Here is a 21,966-nt window from a genome sequence, read left to right on the forward strand (position 1 = left end):
GCGTGTACTCCCTGATCCATCGTCGTTGTCGCCGCCCTCGTCGCGCTGTCTGGCCACCACCGCCCAGCGCCTCAGCCGCGATCAATGCGTCATTCGCCAGTGCTTCGGTTGGCGCCGGATTCCAATCGGATAGTGGCCGGAATCCGACATAATTTATTCAGAAAACGCTGCCCCCCCCAACTGTGCGCCACTATCGACGGCGATTGGACCAGATTCCAGTCGAATCGCGGTCGGAAACCGACTGAATCACGGCCGGAGACCGCCCGAATCACGGCCAGAGACCGCCCGAATCGCGGTCGGAGACCGGACGAATCGCGGCCAAAGATCAGCTAAATCGCGGCCGAGGAAGGACCGACGTCCTATACTTCCTCGGTCGGTTTCCTACCACGATTCGGCCGGAATCCGACTCGATCGTCGTTGGGAGGGGGGCGGCATTTTCCGACCGCAATTTGGCCGGCAATGCTCCCCCCTCCCCCCATTGCCGACCTTGTTTGGTCGAATTCCGTCGAATTCCGATCACTATCCCGCCGAAATCCGACGCCAGACGGAGCGCCGACGAGTGGCGCGTCGATCGCGCCCGAGGCGGCGGTAGTCGGACGGCGCTGTGACGGCAGCGACAGCGATGGTGGATCGCGAGTATCACACACCGGGTCATGGATTTCTCATCGCACCGTATAGCATTCCTCTATATTGCAAATTGCTTTTCCCACCCCTTTGATACCGCACCCCCCCCTCCCCTCCTCTCTCTCTCCTATTCAAATGACTTTTATACCCTTTTTTCTTTGTTTTTTATTTTATTTTACTTATATCTCTCTCTCACCTATTCAAATGACTTTTATACAATTTTTCTTTGTTTTTTATTTTATTTTACTATATATATATATATATATATATATATATATATATATATATATATATTTATTTATTTATTTTTATAAATTTTATTTTGATCCATATTTTTATACTTTTTAAATTTTTTTATAAATAATAACTCCTAAACTTTATAACTAAAAATAAATAAAAGATTATAAACATATAAAAAATTTATTCAAAAAAATAAAACTGATAAAAAAAATTGAAAAAAAAAATTGATTAACAAAAAAATAAAATCAATAAAAAAACAAAATTTAAAAAATAATACATTGAAAAAAATACAAGTATTATGAAAAAAATAATAAATAAAATTAATTAAAAAATAAAATTTATATAAAATCAAAAATATATAATAAACAAAATTGATTAAAAATAAAACTAAATAAAATTTATATAAAATTCTAAAAATAAAGTATTGATAAAAAATAATAAACAAAATTGATTACAAATAAAACTAAATAAAAATTAAATAAAATTGAAAAAATATCATATTGATGAAAAAAATAATAAATTAAATTAATTAAAAAATAAAACTAAATAAAAATAAAAATATATGAGAGTTATTTTTAAATAAAATTAATTTAAAAATAAAACTAAATAAAAATTTAAAAAATAAATAAATAAATAAATACAAAGAAAAGGATAAAACTGTCATTAGAAGAGGAGAGAGAGGAAGTGGGAGGGGGGGCGTGCGCTGTTGGGGGTGGAAAAAGCAGTGCTCCTCTATATTTTATATTTTACTAAAAGGTATATTTCTTTTTCAAAATATCTTTTTCGCCCATTACAATCCTCCTCAATTAAAGAAGGAGAAAAATTATTAATTTTTCGTCTTTTTCTGATAAATTGCCGAAGATGCATATATGTAGCCGAGCAAATAGGCCGGCATCATCGCCCGCGAAAGCCCTAATCCATAGCGCTTCTCGGAACGGAGTAGGGTTTCTTAGATCAAATCTGTCTGTTGAAGAAGAGGCGCCAGAATCACGACCGTTCATTTGAGAACGGCTGGTCGCTTGTGTGCCATTTCATCTTCTTCTTCCGCCTCTTTCGACAGTTTTCAAGTGGATTGCATGATCGAAAGGAACAGTCGCCCTTTTCGTCGATTTTCGCCGTCAGGTGATCTCTCCGTCAATTGTTTTGCTTTCTTCACGAATCAATTCACCTATATTGTTCATTTACTTACCTTGCGTCAGTGATTTTACCATGCTCAGTGACTCGAGCTTGAAACACGAACCATTGTTACTGTTTGCTTGTTCCTATTCTCCTAGTTACTGTCTTTTTGTTTGTTCCTACATGTTTTGTTTAACGGTTACTCGACCATTATTGTCATTTGTCAGTAAATAGATGCTACATTCCCGGATGTTGTGCTTCTCCTTGTTTTCTTTACATGGCCATCTGCGAATTTACCTGCTTCAGCTTCCAATAAGGCCGCACAGCCCCGTTTGTTTGCACAAAGATTGGAACATCCATCAATGAAAATTTGACAACTTCAATTTTGTATTGCCCTATAATAACTCTTCGAGTAGAATATACTATGTTAAACACATTGACTTATACAGTTTTGAGTTGTTTCTCGAAGTCATTTACTTGAAAGCATCTTGCATAGCAGAACAGAAAAATATCAATGTTTAAATGTCTAAGGAGTATTTTTCGAATGAGATGCTCTACTTGGCTGCCCTACAATCTTCTAAACCATACTCGAGGGACATACAGAAGCAACTATTCTTGATGCTTCAATGTTGCAAAAACATGCGACAACTTAGTCAGTTGCATGCGAAATTGGTGGTTAATGGCTTCTTCTACAAAAATGTACTCATCACGAAACTTCTCTCCTGCTGCATTGCATCTGGGAACATATCCTATGCATCTCTAGTGTTTAACCAGGTTCTGGAACCAAATACCACCCTCTGCAACCAAATGATCAGGGCAATTTTCCGTGGTGATATGCCAGGGAGGTCCCTATACATCTACAATAGAATGAGAAATTCGGGAGGGAGGGAAGATACACAGCCGAATAGTTACACCTATGCTTTCCTCCTTGCAGCATGCACCAAGGCAGGGCCAAATTTCTTGACACAAGGGGAACAGTTGCATTGTAGGGTTATATCTGGTGGCTTTGGTTCCAGCATTTACATCCAAACAAATTTAATTAACATGTATTCTGCCACCTCTAGTGATGGCATGTCTAAGTCCCATATGATATTTAAAGAGATAGTCAATCCAAATATAATATCGTGCAATTCCATGTTGGCTGGATTTCTGCGGTCTGGCAATGTGCTATTAGCGAATCAGTTTTTCCATGACATGCCCGCTAAGGATAAAGTTTCATGGACTACTATGATTGCAGGCTATGCCAAGACTGGAATGAATGATCAGGCACTCAAATGTTTTAGTCAGATGAGGACTCATATAGAGCCTGATCAGGTTACAATGATCGCTGTCCTGACTGCATGTGCGAATTGGGGAGACTTGGAACTTGGTCGCTTGATGCATGGTTATAGCTGCCAAATTTTGCATGGACAAAAATGCTTGGTGAATCTGAATAATGCTCTAATCCACATGTATGTGAAATGTGGAGCCATTGATGATGCTTTTCAGGTCTTCACCCAAATGTCTCAGAAAAGCACTGCCTCATGGACGACTATGATTGCCGGACTTGCAAAACATGGTTATGGTAATGAAGCATTAGATCTCTTCCAGAGAATGCAGGAAAATGATGTGGAGAACGAGAAGCCTGATTGGTTAACCTTTATTGCGGTCCTATGTGCATGCAGTTACCTAGGTATGGTGGACAAGGGGCTTTTCTACTTTGAGCAGATGATTTCAAATCATGGAATCATACCAAGGATGGAGCATTATTGCTGCATCGTCGACATGCTCAGTCGAGCAGGTCACTTAAAACAAGCTCTAGAGATGATAAAAAAGATGCCAATGGAACCTAATTTTGCAATTTGGGGTGCCTTCTTGGGTGGCTGTTGGATACACAAAGATGTAAAACTTGCTGCTCAGATAATTGACAAACTTATGGAACACGAACCGGATAAGGTGGCTGGCCACCTTGTCTCAGTATCCAATTTATATGCTGCAGCTATGAAGAGAGGTGCTAGTCAAGAATTCAGGGAGATGATGTTGGAAATGAGCATTAGAAAGCCCACAGCAAGTAGCTTAATATATATGCAAGGAGGTAATGTTTGAACATCCTGGCGAATGATTGGGTGATACTGGTACTATCCTGGTCGTGTTATGTTAGAGTGTTTGATCATGCCAACTATATAGAACTCACAGGAATTTTTCATCCGTACTAGGATGAGGTTACTTCATGCTGCACACTGAGTTGTCCTGTTCCTTCATTGCAATGTTGACCAAAATCAACAGAAAAATCACAAAGGCCAAAGCCTTGGTCTACGGGGGTATTTTTAGGTTAGAGATTATCACCCAACACTACAGCTTGTGTTGAAGCTGTGGCTAAAGTAATATCTTGATCATCTGTTAATAAATTTCTGAAGTATTGGAGATCAAAATTGTGTTCCAGTGACTGCCCTTTGTATTATCCCTCTGCTTTACAATTTGCTTACTCATTCCATCGAAGCAATATTCTTTGTTGTAATGATCATAATGTACTTGTAACTCGATCAGACAGTTTGCATCTGTCTAAGTTTATCAAAAATATATATAATTTTTGGAACAATCAAAAAAAAAAGGTTTAAATAAAAAGCGATAATGCTTATGGAGAAAATAATGTTCAATTCTTCTTCATCACAAAAGGTAAAGCTGATAACGAAAGCTCAACCGGCCATGCGAGGAAGCAGCTAGCGAGCAACTCGTCCAAGCCTGCACTCCTCCGTTCATGTCTGCATCTGCCGACTTGTAAGTATAATTATTGGTGTTGTTTCAACGCTATACGTACACACGATCCACATTATGAGCCCATTGTTCTCTCTTCCGCATCCACATTACAAACACAAACATGCATGAATGCTACTAAATGCCGTCTATGAATTAATAAGCCTAACCCGAATTAATGCAATGGACGTAATTAATTACCATCCTTAATAATTCAAATTAATCACCTAAACCTTGAAAATTGTAGGTTGAGTGACAAACTTATCCAACCCAAACCACCACCACCACAAATTTTCCTTCTCCGACGACTATAAAGACCCTACAAGACGCATCCTTCTTCAATTCCTCCACAATTCACAAACAACTTAACTTGATAGGACGCATGCAGCCTTCCATCATGCTGCTTCTCCTTCTTCCCCTCCTCCTCTTTTCCGCTCCATCAATCTCCACTGCCCAAGATTTCGACTTCTTCTACTTCGTTCTACAGGTAATTACTAATTATTATTATTTTCTACTGTTTTTTGAATAATTAATTAATTAATTGTATATAACAGTGGCCGGGCTCTTACTGCGACACCAAGCAAAGCTGCTGCTATCCGACCGCCGGAAAGCCCGCGGCCGACTTCGGCATCCATGGGCTCTGGCCGAATTACGCCGATGGATCTTATCCATCTAACTGCGATTCCGGCAACGCTTACGATGCCTCACAGGTACGTCGTTCGTTCGTTTTGCGATTATTGTTATATAAATTGAAAGGAAGTGGAACAAAAACAAAATGCGCGCAGATCGGAGATTTAATGGGGAGCATGAGATCGAAGTGGCCCAGTCTGGCTTGCCCCAGCGGCGACGGCTCGACCTTCTGGAGACACGAGTGGGAGAAGCACGGTACGTGCTCGGAGTCCGTCCTCGACCAGCACGCCTACTTCCAAGCCGCCCTCCGCCTCAGGAGCCAAGTTAACCTCCTCCAAATACTGCAAAATGCAGGTTTGAATTGATTCCGTACGTTGAAACCTGATTGCAAGAGATTGTTTGTTCAATTGCGGTTTGGCGATTGGTAGGGATACGGCCGGATGGGGGATTTTATAGCGTCCGGGGGATATCGAGTGCGATCAGGAGTGGGATCGGCTTTGAACCAGGGGTGGAATGCAACGTCGACGACGCCGGGAATCGGCAGCTGTATCAGGTGTACGTGTGCGTGGACGCGACGGGGAAGCGGCTCATCGAATGCCCGGTTTTGCCCACCAGCAAATGCTCTTCCCGCGTGGAGTTCCCGCCGTTTTAGTATTAGCAGCTCGTTGATGGCTATGAGAGAATGATCGTATAGAGATGACTAATAATACAAATTCGATCGAGATTTCAATTCCATTTTAGGAAAAGATCAAATATATACTATGACTGAATCTCTACATAACTCTGTTGAAAGAATTGAAAACAGTGGGATGACCATGAAATGCAAGCTTAACAGATGCCAAAGAAGCCGCTGCACAGCTCGTCTTCCCAACGCCTCCTTTACCTGGAAGCACGCGCGTATGCTGCCTATTCTAAATGAGTTAGTTATCCAAAATTCAATTTTTAAGTTGAAGTTCCAGCTGTTTGATCGATCGAGCAGGTTGCACTTGACGAAAATGATAAGAATACAAAACCAGAGATGTAATCACTTAATATACTATTTAACTCGACATGAAGATGTAATCGGTAGCACCTTTCTTAATTGAATCCTGAACGCATTCTACGTACCTAGAAAGAGCGGCAATCTCTTCCGCAGTCGCAAGGTTGAAAAGCGGAACTGGGGATGGAAAGAACAGAAATGATGAAGACGATAGAAGCACCTGGAAAGGAGCTTCGGAGGAAGAGCGAAGGTTGCCAGCAGAGAGAAACTGAGGAGAAATTAACATAGAAAATATAGATTTTGTATTAGATCTTAGCACAATGTCAAGATGGCCGAGTTGGTCTAAGGCGCCAGTTTCAGGTACTGGTCCGAAAGGGCATGGGTTCGAATCCCATTCTTGACAAAACTCTATTTTAAAAATTTTTATAGACGAAGTTCATTCCAATTTTTTTCTTCTCAAAACTCGTCTTAGTTACAAGCAACTCATTCTATTTTTTTGTTTCCCATTTCTTAATTTCCTTTTCTATCTTCGAGGACGATTAACAGATTATATTATACAATAGTATAAATAATCAGATAAATTTATAATTTTCATTTTTCAACTTCAAAAACAGAGAGAAATTGACACGATTTATTTCCATGTACTTTTCTTCTCTTACTTTCTTTCCAAGTAACTAAGATTGATTATCTTTCTTATAATCCTTCTTTCTCTTTCTTGTGTTATCTCCTCAAGTAAATTCTAAGATTCATAGCTAGACACCACTGATTTCTATGGTTGTATCTGCCTTCAAGAAATGAGAAAACAAAAAATGCAATGGCTTTGGAAAGTACCTTAGAGAAGGTTAGATTCATTTCTTTTTCTTGGCAAGCAAACTTAGATTTCAACCACAATGATGCAAATTTTTCTTGTTGAGAAGAGCATATAATAATTCAATATCATCAAAGATTTTCCTCAGTAATAATTGGGCCACACTACTTCGTTAAATCGGTTTGATCTACCAGTCCATCCGAACATATACTGCAATAATAAGCAATTAATTTGATCAAATTGGTGCTAGAATCCAAATTTGGCTCACGTTGAAGGCCTCTCCAGTCACTAGAGGCTCATGAGGCATTAATGGTGACCACCAGCAACAATGTCATGTGAACCATAACTGTACAAAATTTCCTTTTCATTGACGATATTATGAGTATGACAAGTGATGCAGTTGAATTGAAGAGCCTCATCCATATCCATGCATGATGCATCCCTATCCTTGCACTGTTAAGCTTAATGACAGCCAAAGATTGTTTCAAGTCAATCCACTCGAGACATGGAGAATGAATTAAGAATGTGTAATTTACAGGGAAGAAATTACGACGTTAATATGAACATCAACAAGGAAATAGCAAGAAAGAAGGCTCCCTAAAGACCTTCCTTTCTACAAACTTGATTTTGCTCAGTTTCTTGTGACACCACAACAGTTGCTCAGTTGTAATCCTTGGCATCCGCAGGACTCTTCCCACCAGCTTCAAGTCTACTTGAGAGAAGAAAATACCTTCATTTGATCTGTCTTCTTTAGGTTTCTTAAACTTCTTAACCAGACAGTTTCCTGTCCTCAGAATGTCCTTAAGCTTCTTCTCCTTCTGCACAATGTGTAATAAGGTACTAGAAAAATAAAAAGGAACTGTTCACAAGTGTAATATACCTTGTGTAGATCGAATTGGATGTCTTCCACAAGGTCGAAATCTGAAGGGTCTTGTAGTTCCACATGAGTGCCCAGGAACCCTCTGAGAATCCCTGGAGTTTCATCCTTGTCAGCTTTGACAAACTCCCAGAAAATTCTAATTGATTCCTCCATGATTTCTTCCATCTTTTCACCATTTGCTCCTTGTCCATCCCCCAACATTTTGTCCTTGAAGCAATCCTCTGAAACAAAATAGCTCCCATCACTCTATATTTCTAAAGTAGTAGGGCGTGTGCAGTTTAGATTTACCCTTTAGTACAGGTACTTGGAGAAGATGGTGAAGAACGCATCGGTTTTGGATGTAATTAGGCAACCTTGGGCCTTGGAATGCCTCATTTTCAATGAACCTCTGAATGTTCACTTGGAATTGTTGGAATTCTCTGGCTGCTTGGTTATAGAAATGATTCCCAAATGGATCGAAGAGGTGAGGCGTTTCCCTAGCTTTCTCATATTGCCATCGCAGGAACTCCCAGGAAAGGCATGTTTGCCCAACATACACCACTTCCAGATCAGTTTGGAGCTCCTTGATAAGTTTCTCAGACGGATTTACGTTGGACTTTCGACGAATAACTGACCAGAAGCTTTGAGCAAAAATGGATTGGAATGCCAGTCCTAGTGTCCTCCTAGATCCCACTGACTGAAGATGATCCTTCAGTTGGAGAAAGCCTGCGAGTTTAGCAGAAATATTATTAAGATACAATTTGGATTGACCCTTAAAGAGAAGGAATTTAAGCATTCAGTTTCTACTAACCTACTGCGTACATTTTTTGATAGTTCAGTATGTCAAACTTCCTCATCCTTTCTCTGTAGCTCCAATGATACTTCTGCATCTCATCCATGGGATCCTCATGCATGAAACTCTCGTCCATCATCAATGGCTTCAAATCCTCCACTGTTATAGGGCTCTCTGACTCTTCTAAAATGGTCGGCAGGCCGATATCTTTCAGTTTTCGCAGTTCCATCCTGAGCTGCTCGATCAGCTCCTGGTGCTCCCAGAGTGACTCCAACTCGTGACAAGCCTGATCATTAACTGAGCCCTTCACTTGTGCCTTCTCAAACTTGTGCGTTTGCTCATCCAGATCACTCTTTTGCAGATTAGCATCCATTTCGAGCATCGATCGCGAATGGCTTGAGCTTGTGCCGGTGGAACTGTTTGCGGCATCGTCTGTCTCTTTCCTGGCTGAATGCTTCTCGTCCATGGCAGTGGCTTCATCATGGCTTATCAGATTAGCATCGTCGTCGTAGTCATCGCTGCTGGAATCAGTAAATTTCAAGTCCATTTCTTGACATTCTTTACTCGATTTCAGTTCATCCACTTCGAGTTCCTTCTCAGACAAGAACCCATCAGAATCCACAACAAGGTCATGCACTGAGTAGCCATCACTCACACTGATGGAATCACATTCTGAATCAAAACCTGAGAACTCTTCGGACACAACAGTCACCACACTGTCTCTTACAACCTCATCAAACAAATCAGTCTCATATTTTTTGGGCTTTAAGGTCTCCCTTTTAAGCAAAGTGTCTTGGTTAGCAGCTTCCCTACTCTCTCCGTTGTCACAACAGCAACAGTGGCTGGCATGAGACTCCTCGACACACAAAGTTTCAGCTTTTGGCTCTTCGACGAAGCCGCAGAAATCTTTCTCGCGCAAGAAACTGTACTTTTGAACGCAAGTTTTGGAAGCAGAGTTGACTTCTTCAACAACAACTGGTATCAAACCTTCCGCATTGCTTTCCCCGTGTTGATCAGGAACCTGATACTGAAACTTGAAAGCCAAACGTCCTTCTTCTTTCTCTGCAGATGAATCGCGATTTCTGAATTCGAAGAATTTCTCTTCTGAAGTGGTTTCTTTTGCCCTCGTTCTGCATAAAAATTAAACAGTCAGAAGAAACTGAAAAAAGAAAAGAAAAAGAGGTCCGATTTTACGATCAATTGCAATCAACTTCCAGTTAGAAATTCGGTACCTGGAAACATGTCTGACTACAAAACTGATCAAGAGGATAATGGAGTTGGCAAGCACAGCCATCTCACACGAGAACCAGAAGGAGAAGGCAAGCACAGCCATCTCCCACAAGAACAAGAACAAGAACCGGAGCGGCTATTAATTCTTATCAACCCACCATTCCACTGCAAGCAATCACCCTGGTCGTTTTCTGCAGGAGAAACAGACCCTTCGCTTATAATTAACGGTAGGGGAAACAAAAAGATGAAGAATTAAAGAATTTTGGAGCAGGAAGACGTGAAGACTGGTATTGGAAAACAGTATATATATATAATTGGAGGCTCAAGTCCCACCTAATCGGATGTGATACGAAACAAGAAACAAGAAACAAGAAACCTTGTTGTGTTGTGTTGTTTATGGAGGAAGGGAAGGTGGAAAGAGGATCGATCCCAAGCAAAGCAGGGTTGCTTAAAAACCTGTAAGATTGCCATTATCCTCCTATCAAACTGGTGGAGATTTTGACGTATTTGGAGGTTTTTCTTATCCTACCAACGACTCGACCTGATCCAGGCATGCAGGCAGCCCTCTGAAAACCAGGCCGCGTTAGGCTGGGCCATGTCTAAAATGAGTTGTACGGGCTCGGCCTGCTGGTTGCACCTAACACATGCACATACAAACTTTTAAAATAATTAAAAATATTTTTTTTATCATTTTATCCTAATTATTAATAAATGTATAAATTCTTCAGCAAAAGGTGGAATCTTCCATCCAATGGCCCCACATGATCGGTCTCACGATCATTTGTGAAGAGGTAAATCGATAAGTTACATTTTGATGATTAATTTAGGATTTATATTTTGGTCCACCAGTTTGATGATTAATTTTACTATTCAGTTATTAACATGTTAATTAAATTTAAAATACAATTTATGCACACTCAAAAAATGGATCATCTATATTACTCTTTGAACATTTTACTGACCTTAATATGATTCTACTCCAAGCAACGTAACCATCCAGTAATAGCCTTTTGCTAGGTCTCCCAAATCCTAAACCCTAATATGAAGTTGGTAGTTGGCACTGTCAGATGTTGATAGACAAGCTTTGCAACCGTCAATATTTCTTGCACCGATTCAAGATTTCGATCGATCGTCAGCAAACATGAAGAATTGCAGCTGGTTCTACAACTTTTGATGGATCTTTCTTTCATCAAAAGGGCTGTTTGGTCGTAGTTGGCATGCAGTAATTAAAAGTGTATGCATGCATGATTAATGCTCACAAGAAACTCGGCAGCCATGTGGGAATTTTGATTCATTTTTCATAAAAGAAATGATCGATCGAGGCTTTAATTTAATTATTTGCCAAACTATCGTACATTTTTGCTTAAACATATATATATATATACTCGATGCATGGAATCGTAGAACTAATTTCATTACTGTTAAAAAGGAAGAAATTAAAGGCTTAAAAAATGATCATAGATATATAAATTAAATTTTACAGAGATGAACACTAATCGAGGGGAGTAAACTTCAAGAAAACATCGATATATTAAACTGTAAGCATCCCAAGAAATTAAACAGGAACGTACGTTAATAAATCGCTTTCTTTCATAGCTAGCTAGCTAACTGACTGATGCACCAAGTTTAATTGAATTACCACTTTGATATGGAACTTGCCACCGGATTATATTGTAACCAAACAAATTCATTGGGCCAGGGAATGATTTTGGTATCGAACTTAATTTGAAAGATATATAAATGAAATTAGTCAGAAAATAAATCACCTAGCTCATTAGTCCAAAATCTGTCAGCAAAATCTGTGACAATCGTTGGCAAACTAACGCATCCTCGATGGCTTCTGCCAACGTTCCGAGCACCAACCCTCATCTAACCCTAGTTAGCAGCCTTAATCCAAACCACAAACTATTAAAATACCATAAAAACTAATAATAATAATATCCTAAATTGATGTGGCAAAAGGTGAAAATGTTAACCCCGAATGCCCCTCAATGTCGGGCCGGGCCGTTGTGATTTGAAGAGAGTAAATTATGATTATCGAGCTGGATTTACAAGTGAAAGAGATTTATTTCTTAAGGGATTGTTATCCCAAAGATTTGATCTTTACTTTGATATGGCAATCTACTAGCCAAGTACCAACTTGAGCGTAGGGGTAATAATGTTAGACAATTTTATTGCCGAATATTACAAGAAAAATTACTGAATTGAAGCAATCGAATTCAACTTATCTGTTAGAAGATCTGAGTAGATAATCTCAAGCTGTCAGCGGAGCCGGTTTGACCAAGCTTGTTCTGAATGCTTTCCAGGTCGGAACAGTAATCGTTGATAGGTCCAAGTGCCCAAGTGCTCCTAAAGTTTGAGTGAGAAGTCGAGACTCCGAATGCTCCCGAGTTCTAGTGGGAAATCTGGAACCGTAGAGTGAGCATCAAGTCAGCCAAGTACTACGAGAGTCGAGTGGCCTAGTACTCCGAGTGTAGAGTCGAGTAAGTCGATGCCGAGTCGTCGAGCCACCGAGTATCAAGTCAGGTGTGAAATTGCCAGCCCGACTACCCAAATTGGGAAGTAGCGTGTCCGATTGCTGAGTGTTGCCTGAGCTCGAGTGCTAAGTCGAGAGAAGTCTTCTGACTATTAAGTATTCCTCGAGCGTTAAGTGCTCAAGCGTGGAGTTTAAGACCTCGGGAAAGTACTCCCGAGTGCTCAAAAATTGAGAAGTCGAGGTCTGTGTTCAATGTAATCTGCTTAAAATATATTCACCTCATATTTGACTGTGCTTCGAGGTTGTTGGGGGGTCATCTGTTTTCTAAGATATAACGACAAACCACGATTCACACCAAACATTGGTGGTCACGATGTACTGAGAGATACCCGACTGCTATCATGGGTATTCTACCGAGCAAGAGATGCATGACAGAAAGAATGAGAGCGAGGGAAAACGTAAGCGGATGGAAATCTTTTTACTATAGCTTTCATTACTTCTATTCAAGATTTAGCCTCTTTATATAAGAGTGTCTCTCCCTTGGGCTTTGTTAAATGAGTTAAATATTGATTTATTCGCTTGAGTAAATTTTACTTTGATCGGTTCGACATTCGACGTATACAGGTCATGCTCGTGCATAAGTCAACTTTGTTTAGTACAATTCGATTCTTAAATTTGCATGCCTTGTGCGCCCACACATGATAGAGAGAATAGTTCTTCATATATTTATTCATAACATATGTACATACTTATGCAATAATATAAATCAATCATCTAACTATAAAACACCCAATATAAAACTAAAATCTCATTTAGAATGAAGTCTCTTCTTTCCTCCACCTTCTTCCATATTCACTTCCCAACAAATAATACCCTAAACTGAAAAAAAAAATGAAATCCCAGTAGCCACAAGCAGTTGATTCCTCAGGTTGATCCGTTGTTTAATTGGAGGAAAATTCTGAGAAGCATCCTCAGGTTGATCCGTTGTTTAATTTCTAAATTAATTAAGAACTAAAATAGCAAGCGTTGTGCGAGAATTAGTACTGGGCCAGGGGCTGAGAAGCCCAACACTCAACATTTGTATAAGTAAAAACGAAACAAAACAAAAGTTTATAGGGATAGTCGAAGTACTTTTTTTTTTCTCCCCATTTATTACCAAAAGAACACTATATCCCGTGTCAATATATTTTTATTTACAAAATCATCCTTATTTTTTTATACTGGTGTAATAATTACAAATTCATATATAATTGCGACAACATAGATACTTCAACTCCAATCAATATAAATAAACTATAACTATAGTTATTATAACATAGACATTTCAATTCTAATCAACATTAATAAACTGTGGTGTAGCATCACTTTGACTTTGATCAATATGATAAACTGTATCATAGCAACTACAATTCATAGCTCTTGTAATATAGATGTTTCATCTCGATCAACGTTAGTCAATACAAATCAACATCATATTATAGCAACTATGAATCATTACTGTTACAACATAAATAATTTATTTTTATCAATACTAATTAGTACTATATTATAGTAATGAGATTATAACTATTATAACTATATAGTTATTGTAGCTGCGGGATCGTAATTGCTACATAATTGTATAACAATTATAATCTTATAATTGCTATAATAGCATTAAAAATATTGACAATTTCAAAAAATAAAATATATAATAAATAAAATAAAAATATTTTTATGATGATTCTAATAATAGGGAATATCCTTTTAATTTTTGCCCAAGATTATATTTCAAATTAAATAAACATGTCACAATATAAAATATAGCATTTGCATTGAGACTATGATACAATACAAAAGGGTCCCCTATGCAATTGTAAAGCGGACCACATTTATACTAAGAATTTAAAGCACACGGCAGACAGCATTGAATTGGAGAACTACATCGATAATAGCCGTTTCCGTAGGACTTTTCTATATATCACTAATTATCCACCATAATTTATTTTTCTTCGAACTAATTAATTCGTGGCTCCACTGAAACACATTAAAAATATATATATGAAATGATTAATTAAAGATGCACGATTATATTAGTTTTCAATGAAACCCAAATGATAAGTTAATTACGGATGGACTGTATTTTCCCACCGTGCAAGACGAGGGAGTCATTTTCTTATCTGGTGCACAGTTACAATCACATTGATAATGCACAACATTAATTATCTACCTAATTGTCATTAATTTGCTCCCCAGATCAGCCTTTTTTGTGTCTAATTAAACATTTAATTATAACTCCATCGACCTTAATCCTCAACAACAAAAATTTTCTGGCATGTGAAAGTTATCAATAGACATGCCATCACTAGTTAAGGATACACCCCAACTTGTGATATATATATATATATATTCGAACTCTTATCTTCTGTAATTCTGTTCTATCCCAACCAATTTAGTTATGCTCTGAAGACTTATATTTTCAATTAAGGGTTATTATATTTGATCACCTTGCGATAATAATAAATGTATTATAGATGATTTTTTGCAACCGTTTCGTTGAAGAAGAGAGAAATTAAGAGCAGTTCGATGTATAAAATTTCTATTAATATATATAAGATTTTAAAGAAAGATCTATCATATTTTGTTTGCTTACATATTTTACTTTATGTCATAGATATCATATAATTAATATAGAGGAGCTACGCGAGTGATTATGGCACCACAATTTTTGATGATTTTGTTTGCTTTTTTGTCTGGCGACAGCGGCAATGCTTTTATTGGAAATTAAAAACTTTTGTAACGATGATACACATGCCCTTTTTTAAATGATTTCAAGCGTGGTAGATCTACATCTCCTTCAGAGTTTATTGAGCTAATGGAGACAAGTAGGCTATTGCAAGCAAACCCTAAACATTTAGTTTAATTATATTGCTAGCTAGCTTGTCATGGCATGGCATGCACAGAAGCTTCTCGTGTATAATAACTCCATTACTGTAGCAAACGTATGTACACCATAACCACTATTTGTTTTACTATGTAATAACTATAATTTTTTTTACAAATTGACATTTTCAACAGTAGAATAATATTTTAAAATCCTAGCGTGAAATTCATGCCAACCATTCTTCAGGAGGCAAACACATGCTTGTCTCTGTAGTAGTGGTGCTCGACAGTGAAAGTGATGATGACCACACTGAGAGTTTACTCATGTAGTTGTGTTGTCAAATTAAAGATGCAACACCAACAACATCATCATCATCATTCTTAACTAACAAACAAACAAACAAACAAAATTTTGTTTTTGTTTTTTTTTGGCAACCTAAACATGTTTACCTAGCTCAGCATGCAGCAGCAGCCATGCAGTAACAAACAAACAAAAAAGTTCCCTAGCTCTTCATTGATTAATTTGAATGTTAACATGAAAATCCACCACTAATTATTTTAATTGAAAAGTTAACGTATGAGTTTTTAACTTGTAGGAAACAAAACAATGTAAGCCATGGCGATAGTTAGTTATAGTCGAGAAAACAATTCTTATTTAAGTGTTTTTCATAGAGCAAGGTGGCAATGATAAGGTGATGAGGGCAAAATAATAATGATATACATCCTTATAATTAATAGGATATAATGGCAAATATATATTTAAGGGTTGGCACGGCGACAATGATAAGCATATGATAACAAAAGACCTACGGACTTGAAAGATAATTAACAAAGAAATAGAGAATATAGGCGAGAGAAATCTTTCGTCCACATGATCATAATCAAGGAGGAATTAAAAGTTTACAACTTTTATACAATAGTAAGAGAGAAATAATTATATATATGTGTGTGTATTATTTATGAAATTTATTGTATATAACCTCATAATCATGGTATATAACCTCACTCTAAGTGCTGCTTGAATATTGCTATCATTAAAACTATATATATGAGAAAAAACAGATGATTAGTTACATTTCATAAGCAATTCCCTCTAAAACTTGTATATAAGTTAGATCAATATAATATATGTTTCATTTAACAACCTCTCTCTCTCTCTCTCTATATATATATATATATACACACACACACGTATGCATGTTCTTCAGGATTATAATTTACATTTAATTAATTTCCATGAACCCTATGAACCCTAGCTCTGTAAAAGTTATCATTTCAATTAATATGTTTCACTTAACAACGTACACACACATATATATATATATATATGAAGTTCTTCAGATCATAATTTACTAAAGTTAATTCCTTGAACCCGTTGATCCTTTGATCAAACATAAGCCAAGGACTCAACTTCTTCAATGCTTTCTTCTTCTTCAAAGAGCCAAGACTCAAACAGAGAAGTGAGAAATGGAATCTTGATATCTCCATGGGAAAGATCAGTCTCCGATCCCTCGAGGTTCCGCGAGTCGAGATTGAACAAGGAAGAGTCCGTGACCGAAGGCAAACTGTTCTTGCTGGTCGCGGCGGTGGCAGAGGAGGAGGCACCAGTGAAGGTGGAGTAATTCGATCTAGTTGTTTTAGGTGAACTAGTTTTGTTCTCCATCCATCCTTGGAGCAACCGAGAGATGTTCTCCGCGCTGGAGGCATAGGTGGTGGTGGTCGCCGCCGCCGCCGCAGATGCCGATCCTATAGGCTTATCCTGCGAGGCCAAGGCCTCATCAAGGGCTCGCTTGGCCATGTGAATGTCGGCTCGAACTCGCGTCTCCCATCGACCTTTCGAAAGAGCTGGTTGGGATGCTGAGGATGCAGCGGTCACAGCGCCACCTTCTTGATTCAGAGTTTGACTTTTCTTCAGCTTCTTCTTTAAGTGGGTGTTCCAGTAGTTCTTGACGTCGTTGTCCGTCCGCTCTGGCAGGTAGGAAGCTATCGTCGCCCATCTGTTGCCAAAGAGTGCTTGGAGATGGACGATCAGCCTCTCCTCTTGCTCCGTGAAGTTGCCGCGCTTGATCCCCGGCCGGAGGTAATTAGTCCATCTGAGCCTGCAACTCTTGCTGCACCTCATCAGCCCTGCAATCGCAACCCCACACGACACAAGTCTTCAGATCACGAGTTCAGAAGGGACGAAGATAATATAATATATAGATGGTTAATTAATTAACGTAACCAGTTTTAGTAGGAACAGCCTTCCAGTTGCCAGGGCCATGTTGTTGGATGTAGGAGCCAAGCAAAAGATCCTCTTCAGGAGTCCAAGGACCCTTCTTCACGTCTGCTTTGTCGCAGCAAGGTGGCCTTCCCATCATAACAGATGACACCGTACCCAAAACTGAGCCACTGCTCGGTTTATATACATACTGATTGATCACCTTGAGGAATTAAGGAGTGGGGCAGGCTTTTCAGTTCAAGGCAGAACTCAAATTAAAGAAACACAGCCAAGGAGCATTTACACTTAAAAGAGGGATTCGAAAACGTACAGAAAATATCAGGAAAGAAAATCTTCCACGAAAGGAAATAACCTAATTTCTTCTTCTTTTCCTTTTAGTCCTCTCTGAAATTTCTTCAGAATTAATAAAGAGCTAACAGTCATCAACAACTGTCGTGTGAGGATTCCTACTGCACTAAGTCGATTCTGTGATGTTATATTTAGAGATAACTATAGATAAGCATCCAATTTGTCACTTCTTGTTTTTTGGTCGTCGGTGGAAAATTCAACAAAGTTTGTTGGGCCGATGAGCATCCCTCAAATTCTTGGGTTGGTTTTACGGCAATTGGGCTACCACAGTTTATAGTTTTTTTTTCTTGGAACGATTTCAGTTTTCACATATATATATATATATATATACTTCACATACATGCCGAAGTAAAATCCCTTTCACCAGCTGCTCAGTGAAAAGATCCCCCCACAAGTGTGCTGAATTATCCGGCTTATTATCAATCATTGACAACGAGCAAATGAGGGTGTAGTTTAGAGAGAGGTTGATAAATGCTCGCCATGAATGTACAGACGTAAATGTGCAGGGTGTGCCAGAGCAGAGCAGTCGACAGAGGAATCAGGCAGCTGCAGCAGGAGGACATGTGCGTGAGGCTTGCACTGTAGAAGCAGAGGAGTCCCACACTCCAGGGCTGGGCATGCATGAGTGGCTACTTATAACAACAAATGACCAGTGAAGGCGAGGAGAAAAACATGATGATGATGCTTTGTCAGGTCCTGCATTATTTTGCTTGTCCTTTAATTTGATTTTAAACAAGTCCACTGTTTGAAGTGAAACTTCAACTATTAGTGGCCAACAGTTAGTGTTCGACGATCCAAAAATGCATAACAATGGATGATCAGTATAACAACTGTAGATGGTACTATTTTCTCCAGATATTAATAAATAACTAGACTAGGAAATGTGTTGTGTTCCATTGAATAGGGTTTGCTGTGTAGATGATCGTTCAGTGCGATCATGCAACCGAAGTAGACTTACTGCAGGGAGCTTTTTGCCAAGTCTAACGTACCCTAAACTTTTGTTGGGACAACAACTGTCAAAACTCATGTTTAGATAAGACCTTCTTCAATAAGAGAGATGATGATAAGAGAAAGCACTCAATATATATGAAACATATAATATTTGCTTAGGCATTTTATTTTATCTGTAAATTAAAGGTGGCATTCTGATCACTCCCAACAACTCTTGCTGTCTATGTTGGGATCGAAGTGATGCCTCACCTACACATCTCTTCAGATATTCAACTAATTAAGCAACACGTAGTTTATTAGGGTCATCATGATCAATGAATACTTTAGCTTGGATCGTTGTTTCTTTATCTTTACTAGTTTTCTTTCTGATCATGTCAAGGGTACATTTGATCATCTATATATGCTGAATATTTCTTATTCATAAATGCTGGACAGCTACTGCCGGCTAGCTTGGAAAAAAAGGAAATCTTAACAAAAATAAAAAAGACATATAGTAATCAAAATGCTAATTAAAAATGACTGTACAAAAGGGAACCTCCACCAAATTCTGTCCTTTCTAAATCATATTCCTTCGATTCCTGCCTACTCAATTTGCTTAATTAATTAGATAGCCATAAAAAAACTTGTTCATAATTTCTGGCTAGCATATATTTCTCAAATCTGAAACCAGACTAGCTAGCTAATTGCAGTGAATTTATGAATCCTTTTCTGCACTGTTATTTAAATTATATACCTTAGCTTGGTGATGATATATAGCAACTCAAACCTTTAATGACCAGCTAGCTGTGGCATGATATGCATTCACTTTAATAAAAAGGAAGGTGATCATGAAACAGGGGGACATACTGAGTACGTACTAGCTAGGGCCATTAATTGTTACTTGCACCAAATGCTTAATTAATGTCGTCTCCACTTTTGCACCTGAGTACCAGTTCAGACGCGCGCAGCAGGTCCCTTGCCACTCTGCATCGATCCTCTCTCTCGAACTAACTCGACCGGACTAGCTACTTGACTGGTACAAGCTAAGCAGTTCGCAAACGAATGGCGGACGGACCCACAGAAGTGAAGCCAAGAGCTTTACAGCCAAAAGAGTGTGACTGGCATAACCTTTAACTGTTGTTCATGTAGCCACATTGGATGTGGTTGGCAGGTAGCCAGCCATACATGATCATGCTCTTTGGGCAAGTTTAAAAAAATTTATAAATCCTAAATCATAAGAATTTAGATAATTAAAGATATAAAAAATAAAATTTTAATTTTAATGAAATATGATTTAACTTATAAAATATATAAATAACGATAAGGAATTTAATTGGAGAGTTATTATTGTCCTTGTCTATAAAAACAGCAAGCTGTTTTTTAAAAACCTTAAACCCTTATTGATCAAATTTTATATATAGATCTGATTTGTTATCAATCCATACATAATAACGGATCGAGCTAATAATTAAAAACCCTAAATACTTATTGATCAAATTCTAAATATAGATAATCTGATTCAATCAATATAATTTAAATGTAACGGATCGAGCATAATATATTTTACAAATTACAATTAAATCTATGTACTTTAAAAAATTAAATCCAACAAAATCATCTAGCTAGCTGGTTCGTACCCATCCATTGGAGTGGCCAACAATTATATGTAGCTGTAACGTGCGCTTGTCTCCACCATTTTGGTGCTAAGACGCAGGCAACAGCATCAGGACATGATCATTAATTCGCAACTCTACATACGTACATATATATGTATTTGCTTCCATTTATGATTCTTGGAATAACGTAACCAAAAGAATAGGTTTATGATTGGTATCTTCTTCATTCTATAATTAATTAATTAAGCATGTCCTTCCTGTGAGAAACTACTTAATTCCTTGCACCCTCGATATGAGAGATGGACTGGACTTTACGTGTGAAAGGAGTGGATTAAACATCAAAATTAGTTGAACAAAGATTAAAAGAAAGAACATATATATTAATTTTCCTCCGTATTAAGTTATAGCTAGTAAGTTTTTTTTTTTACTGGGCTAGAGCTCAGGATGACCTTATCTTAGAGATAATGAAGAGCTTAAGTCATGCTTTCAATCTTATTCAAGCTGTTAAGACCTTTAAGCAATGTAAATACTTAATCAAAATAACATTTACCATCAACGTTACAATCTATCATCAACATTACAATACAAATATTTATCTGAAATTATGTTCCAAAACCAATGTAAATGTTTATAATTATAATGCAATCAAACATGTTTGAAAAGTTTAATCCCATACATCACATTATTTCAAAATATTCGAAATACTCAAATAGTTATATATAATCTTTACATATCAATAGGGTCTCCTCAGAATAAATATCGATATAGAATATTCAAGAAAAACAGAAGAAGAGGTCTTTCATATATATAGATATTTTAAGAATATTTTGAATTATTTTAGAAAATACTCTTTTTTTAATGAAACTTGTTCATTTGGAGTAACGGTTATCTGCCAATCTACACCCACTATACATATATAGATTTGTATAAATATACATAAACAATCATAAATTATAATATTAATAATCATATATTGTCTTTTGTTATAATTTTTATGCTCATTAATAAATATACATCTTAAGTTATAGTAATTTTTATTATTTATCCGTTTTATATGAAAAAAAAAATTGAATCATGTACTTAATTTTAGCACGAGCATATATTAAAATTATAGATCAGTTTGATGATCAGTAAAGTACGTAATTAAACAGGCATTAAAATTTACGTTAACCAGAGTAAAAAAGAACTGATCCATCTGCCCTGAAACTACCTGTCCTTCCGTCCAACAATTTGTAACATTTAGCAGAGGTTGATGCTGTACTCAGATCCCTCTCTCTCTCTTTCCCAGGACCTACAATCCCTATCTTCCGCTCCCAAGGATTGGCTCAAATAATTCCTACATATATAGTGTTGCTATCAGTAGATTTAGGATCGATTCTCAACGGATGTAAGATGTCCCGTTGGCTGATGCAAATGCTACTGTTGTTGTTTAATAAAGTCTCTGATGAACTTCGAGATAATGCTACTTTTTTTAATGATCAATTGTAACTTTTTGATTTAC

At 37.7% G+C, this 21,966-nt stretch overlaps 4 protein-coding genes and 1 non-coding gene across 7 annotated transcripts; 3 read left to right on the forward strand and 2 right to left on the reverse strand.

Moving 5' to 3' along the window:
• Nucleotides 1-2,411: 2,411 nt before the first annotated feature.
• Nucleotides 2,412-4,079, forward strand: LOC141841653 (pentatricopeptide repeat-containing protein At5g56310-like). The gene has a single exon (XM_074729835.1). The coding sequence runs from the start codon at nt 2,503-2,505 to the stop codon at nt 4,063-4,065; it is 1,563 nt and encodes a 520-aa protein (XP_074585936.1). The 5' UTR covers nt 2,412-2,502; the 3' UTR covers nt 4,066-4,079.
• A 997-nt stretch (nt 4,080-5,076) lies between these two features.
• Nucleotides 5,077-6,171, forward strand: LOC141840701 (extracellular ribonuclease LE-like). Its single transcript, XM_074728758.1, has 4 exons — nt 5,077-5,200; nt 5,268-5,423; nt 5,499-5,697; nt 5,772-6,171. The coding sequence occupies exons 1-4, from the start codon at nt 5,096-5,098 to the stop codon at nt 5,993-5,995; spliced, it is 684 nt and encodes a 227-aa protein (XP_074584859.1). The 5' UTR covers nt 5,077-5,095; the 3' UTR covers nt 5,996-6,171.
• A 473-nt stretch (nt 6,172-6,644) lies between these two features.
• On the forward strand, nt 6,645-6,725 carry TRNAL-CAG (transfer RNA leucine (anticodon CAG)). Its single transcript has one exon. It is a non-coding gene; the product is annotated as a tRNA-Leu (tRNA).
• Nucleotides 6,726-7,572: 847 nt separating this feature from the next.
• On the reverse strand, nt 7,573-10,198 carry LOC141840574 (uncharacterized). 3 transcript variants are annotated; one of them, XM_074728612.1, is made up of 5 exons: nt 10,015-10,198; nt 8,801-9,912; nt 8,299-8,715; nt 8,011-8,231; nt 7,573-7,939 (listed from the first exon to the last, which is right to left on the reverse strand). In XM_074728612.1, exons 1-5 carry the CDS (start codon nt 10,113-10,115, stop codon nt 7,697-7,699), a joined length of 2,094 nt encoding a protein of 697 aa, XP_074584713.1. In that variant the 5' UTR covers nt 10,116-10,198; the 3' UTR covers nt 7,573-7,696. The 3 variants fall into 3 exon arrangements, with proteins under 3 accessions (XP_074584713.1, XP_074584712.1, XP_074584711.1); XM_074728611.1 differs by having other exon boundaries at nt 7,573-7,945; XM_074728610.1 differs by having other exon boundaries at nt 7,573-7,948.
• A 6,539-nt stretch (nt 10,199-16,737) lies between these two features.
• LOC141839235 (transcription factor MYB94-like) lies at nt 16,738-17,707 on the reverse strand. The gene is made up of 2 exons (XM_074726939.1): nt 17,575-17,707; nt 16,738-17,477 (listed from the first exon to the last, which is right to left on the reverse strand). The coding sequence occupies exons 1-2, from the start codon at nt 17,705-17,707 to the stop codon at nt 16,738-16,740; spliced, it is 873 nt and encodes a 290-aa protein (XP_074583040.1).
• Between the last annotated feature and the right edge of the window lie 4,259 nt (nt 17,708-21,966).

Source organism: Curcuma longa, chromosome 11 (assembly GCF_044706935.1).
Source record: "Curcuma longa cultivar G26 ecotype Majalengka, Jawa Barat chromosome 11, ITB_CL_G26_1.1, whole genome shotgun sequence".
In the NCBI taxonomy this organism is placed as follows: domain Eukaryota; kingdom Viridiplantae; phylum Streptophyta; class Magnoliopsida; order Zingiberales; family Zingiberaceae; genus Curcuma; species Curcuma longa.

Coding starts and splice junctions, on each gene's coding strand:
- LOC141841653 (XM_074729835.1), top strand. CDS start 2,503: ATGTCTAAGGAGTATTTTTCGAATGAGATGCTCTACTTGGCTGCCCTA.
- LOC141840701 (XM_074728758.1), top strand. CDS start 5,096: ATGCAGCCTTCCATCATGCTGCTTCTCCTTCTTCCCCTCCTCCTCTTT. Junction 5,201..5,267: donor TCTTCTACTTCGTTCTACAG/GTAATTACTAAT, acceptor TGTATATAACAG/TGGCCGGGCTCTTACTGCGA. Junction 5,698..5,771: donor CCAAATACTGCAAAATGCAG/GTTTGAATTGAT, acceptor GGCGATTGGTAG/GGATACGGCCGGATGGGGGA.
- LOC141840574 (XM_074728610.1), bottom strand. CDS start 10,115: ATGGCTGTGCTTGCCTTCTCCTTCTGGTTCTCGTGTGAGATGGCTGTG. Junction 8,716..8,800: donor TCAAAAAATGTACGCAGTAG/GTTAGTAGAAAC, acceptor CTAAACTCGCAG/GCTTTCTCCAACTGAAGGAT. Junction 8,232..8,298: donor CCAAGTACCTGTACTAAAGG/GTAAATCTAAAC, acceptor ATTTTGTTTCAG/AGGATTGCTTCAAGGACAAA.
- LOC141839235 (XM_074726939.1), bottom strand. CDS start 17,707: ATGGGAAGGCCACCTTGCTGCGACAAAGCAGACGTGAAGAAGGGTCCT. Junction 17,478..17,574: donor GGCTGTTCCTACTAAAACTG/GTTACGTTAATT, acceptor TTGCGATTGCAG/GGCTGATGAGGTGCAGCAAG.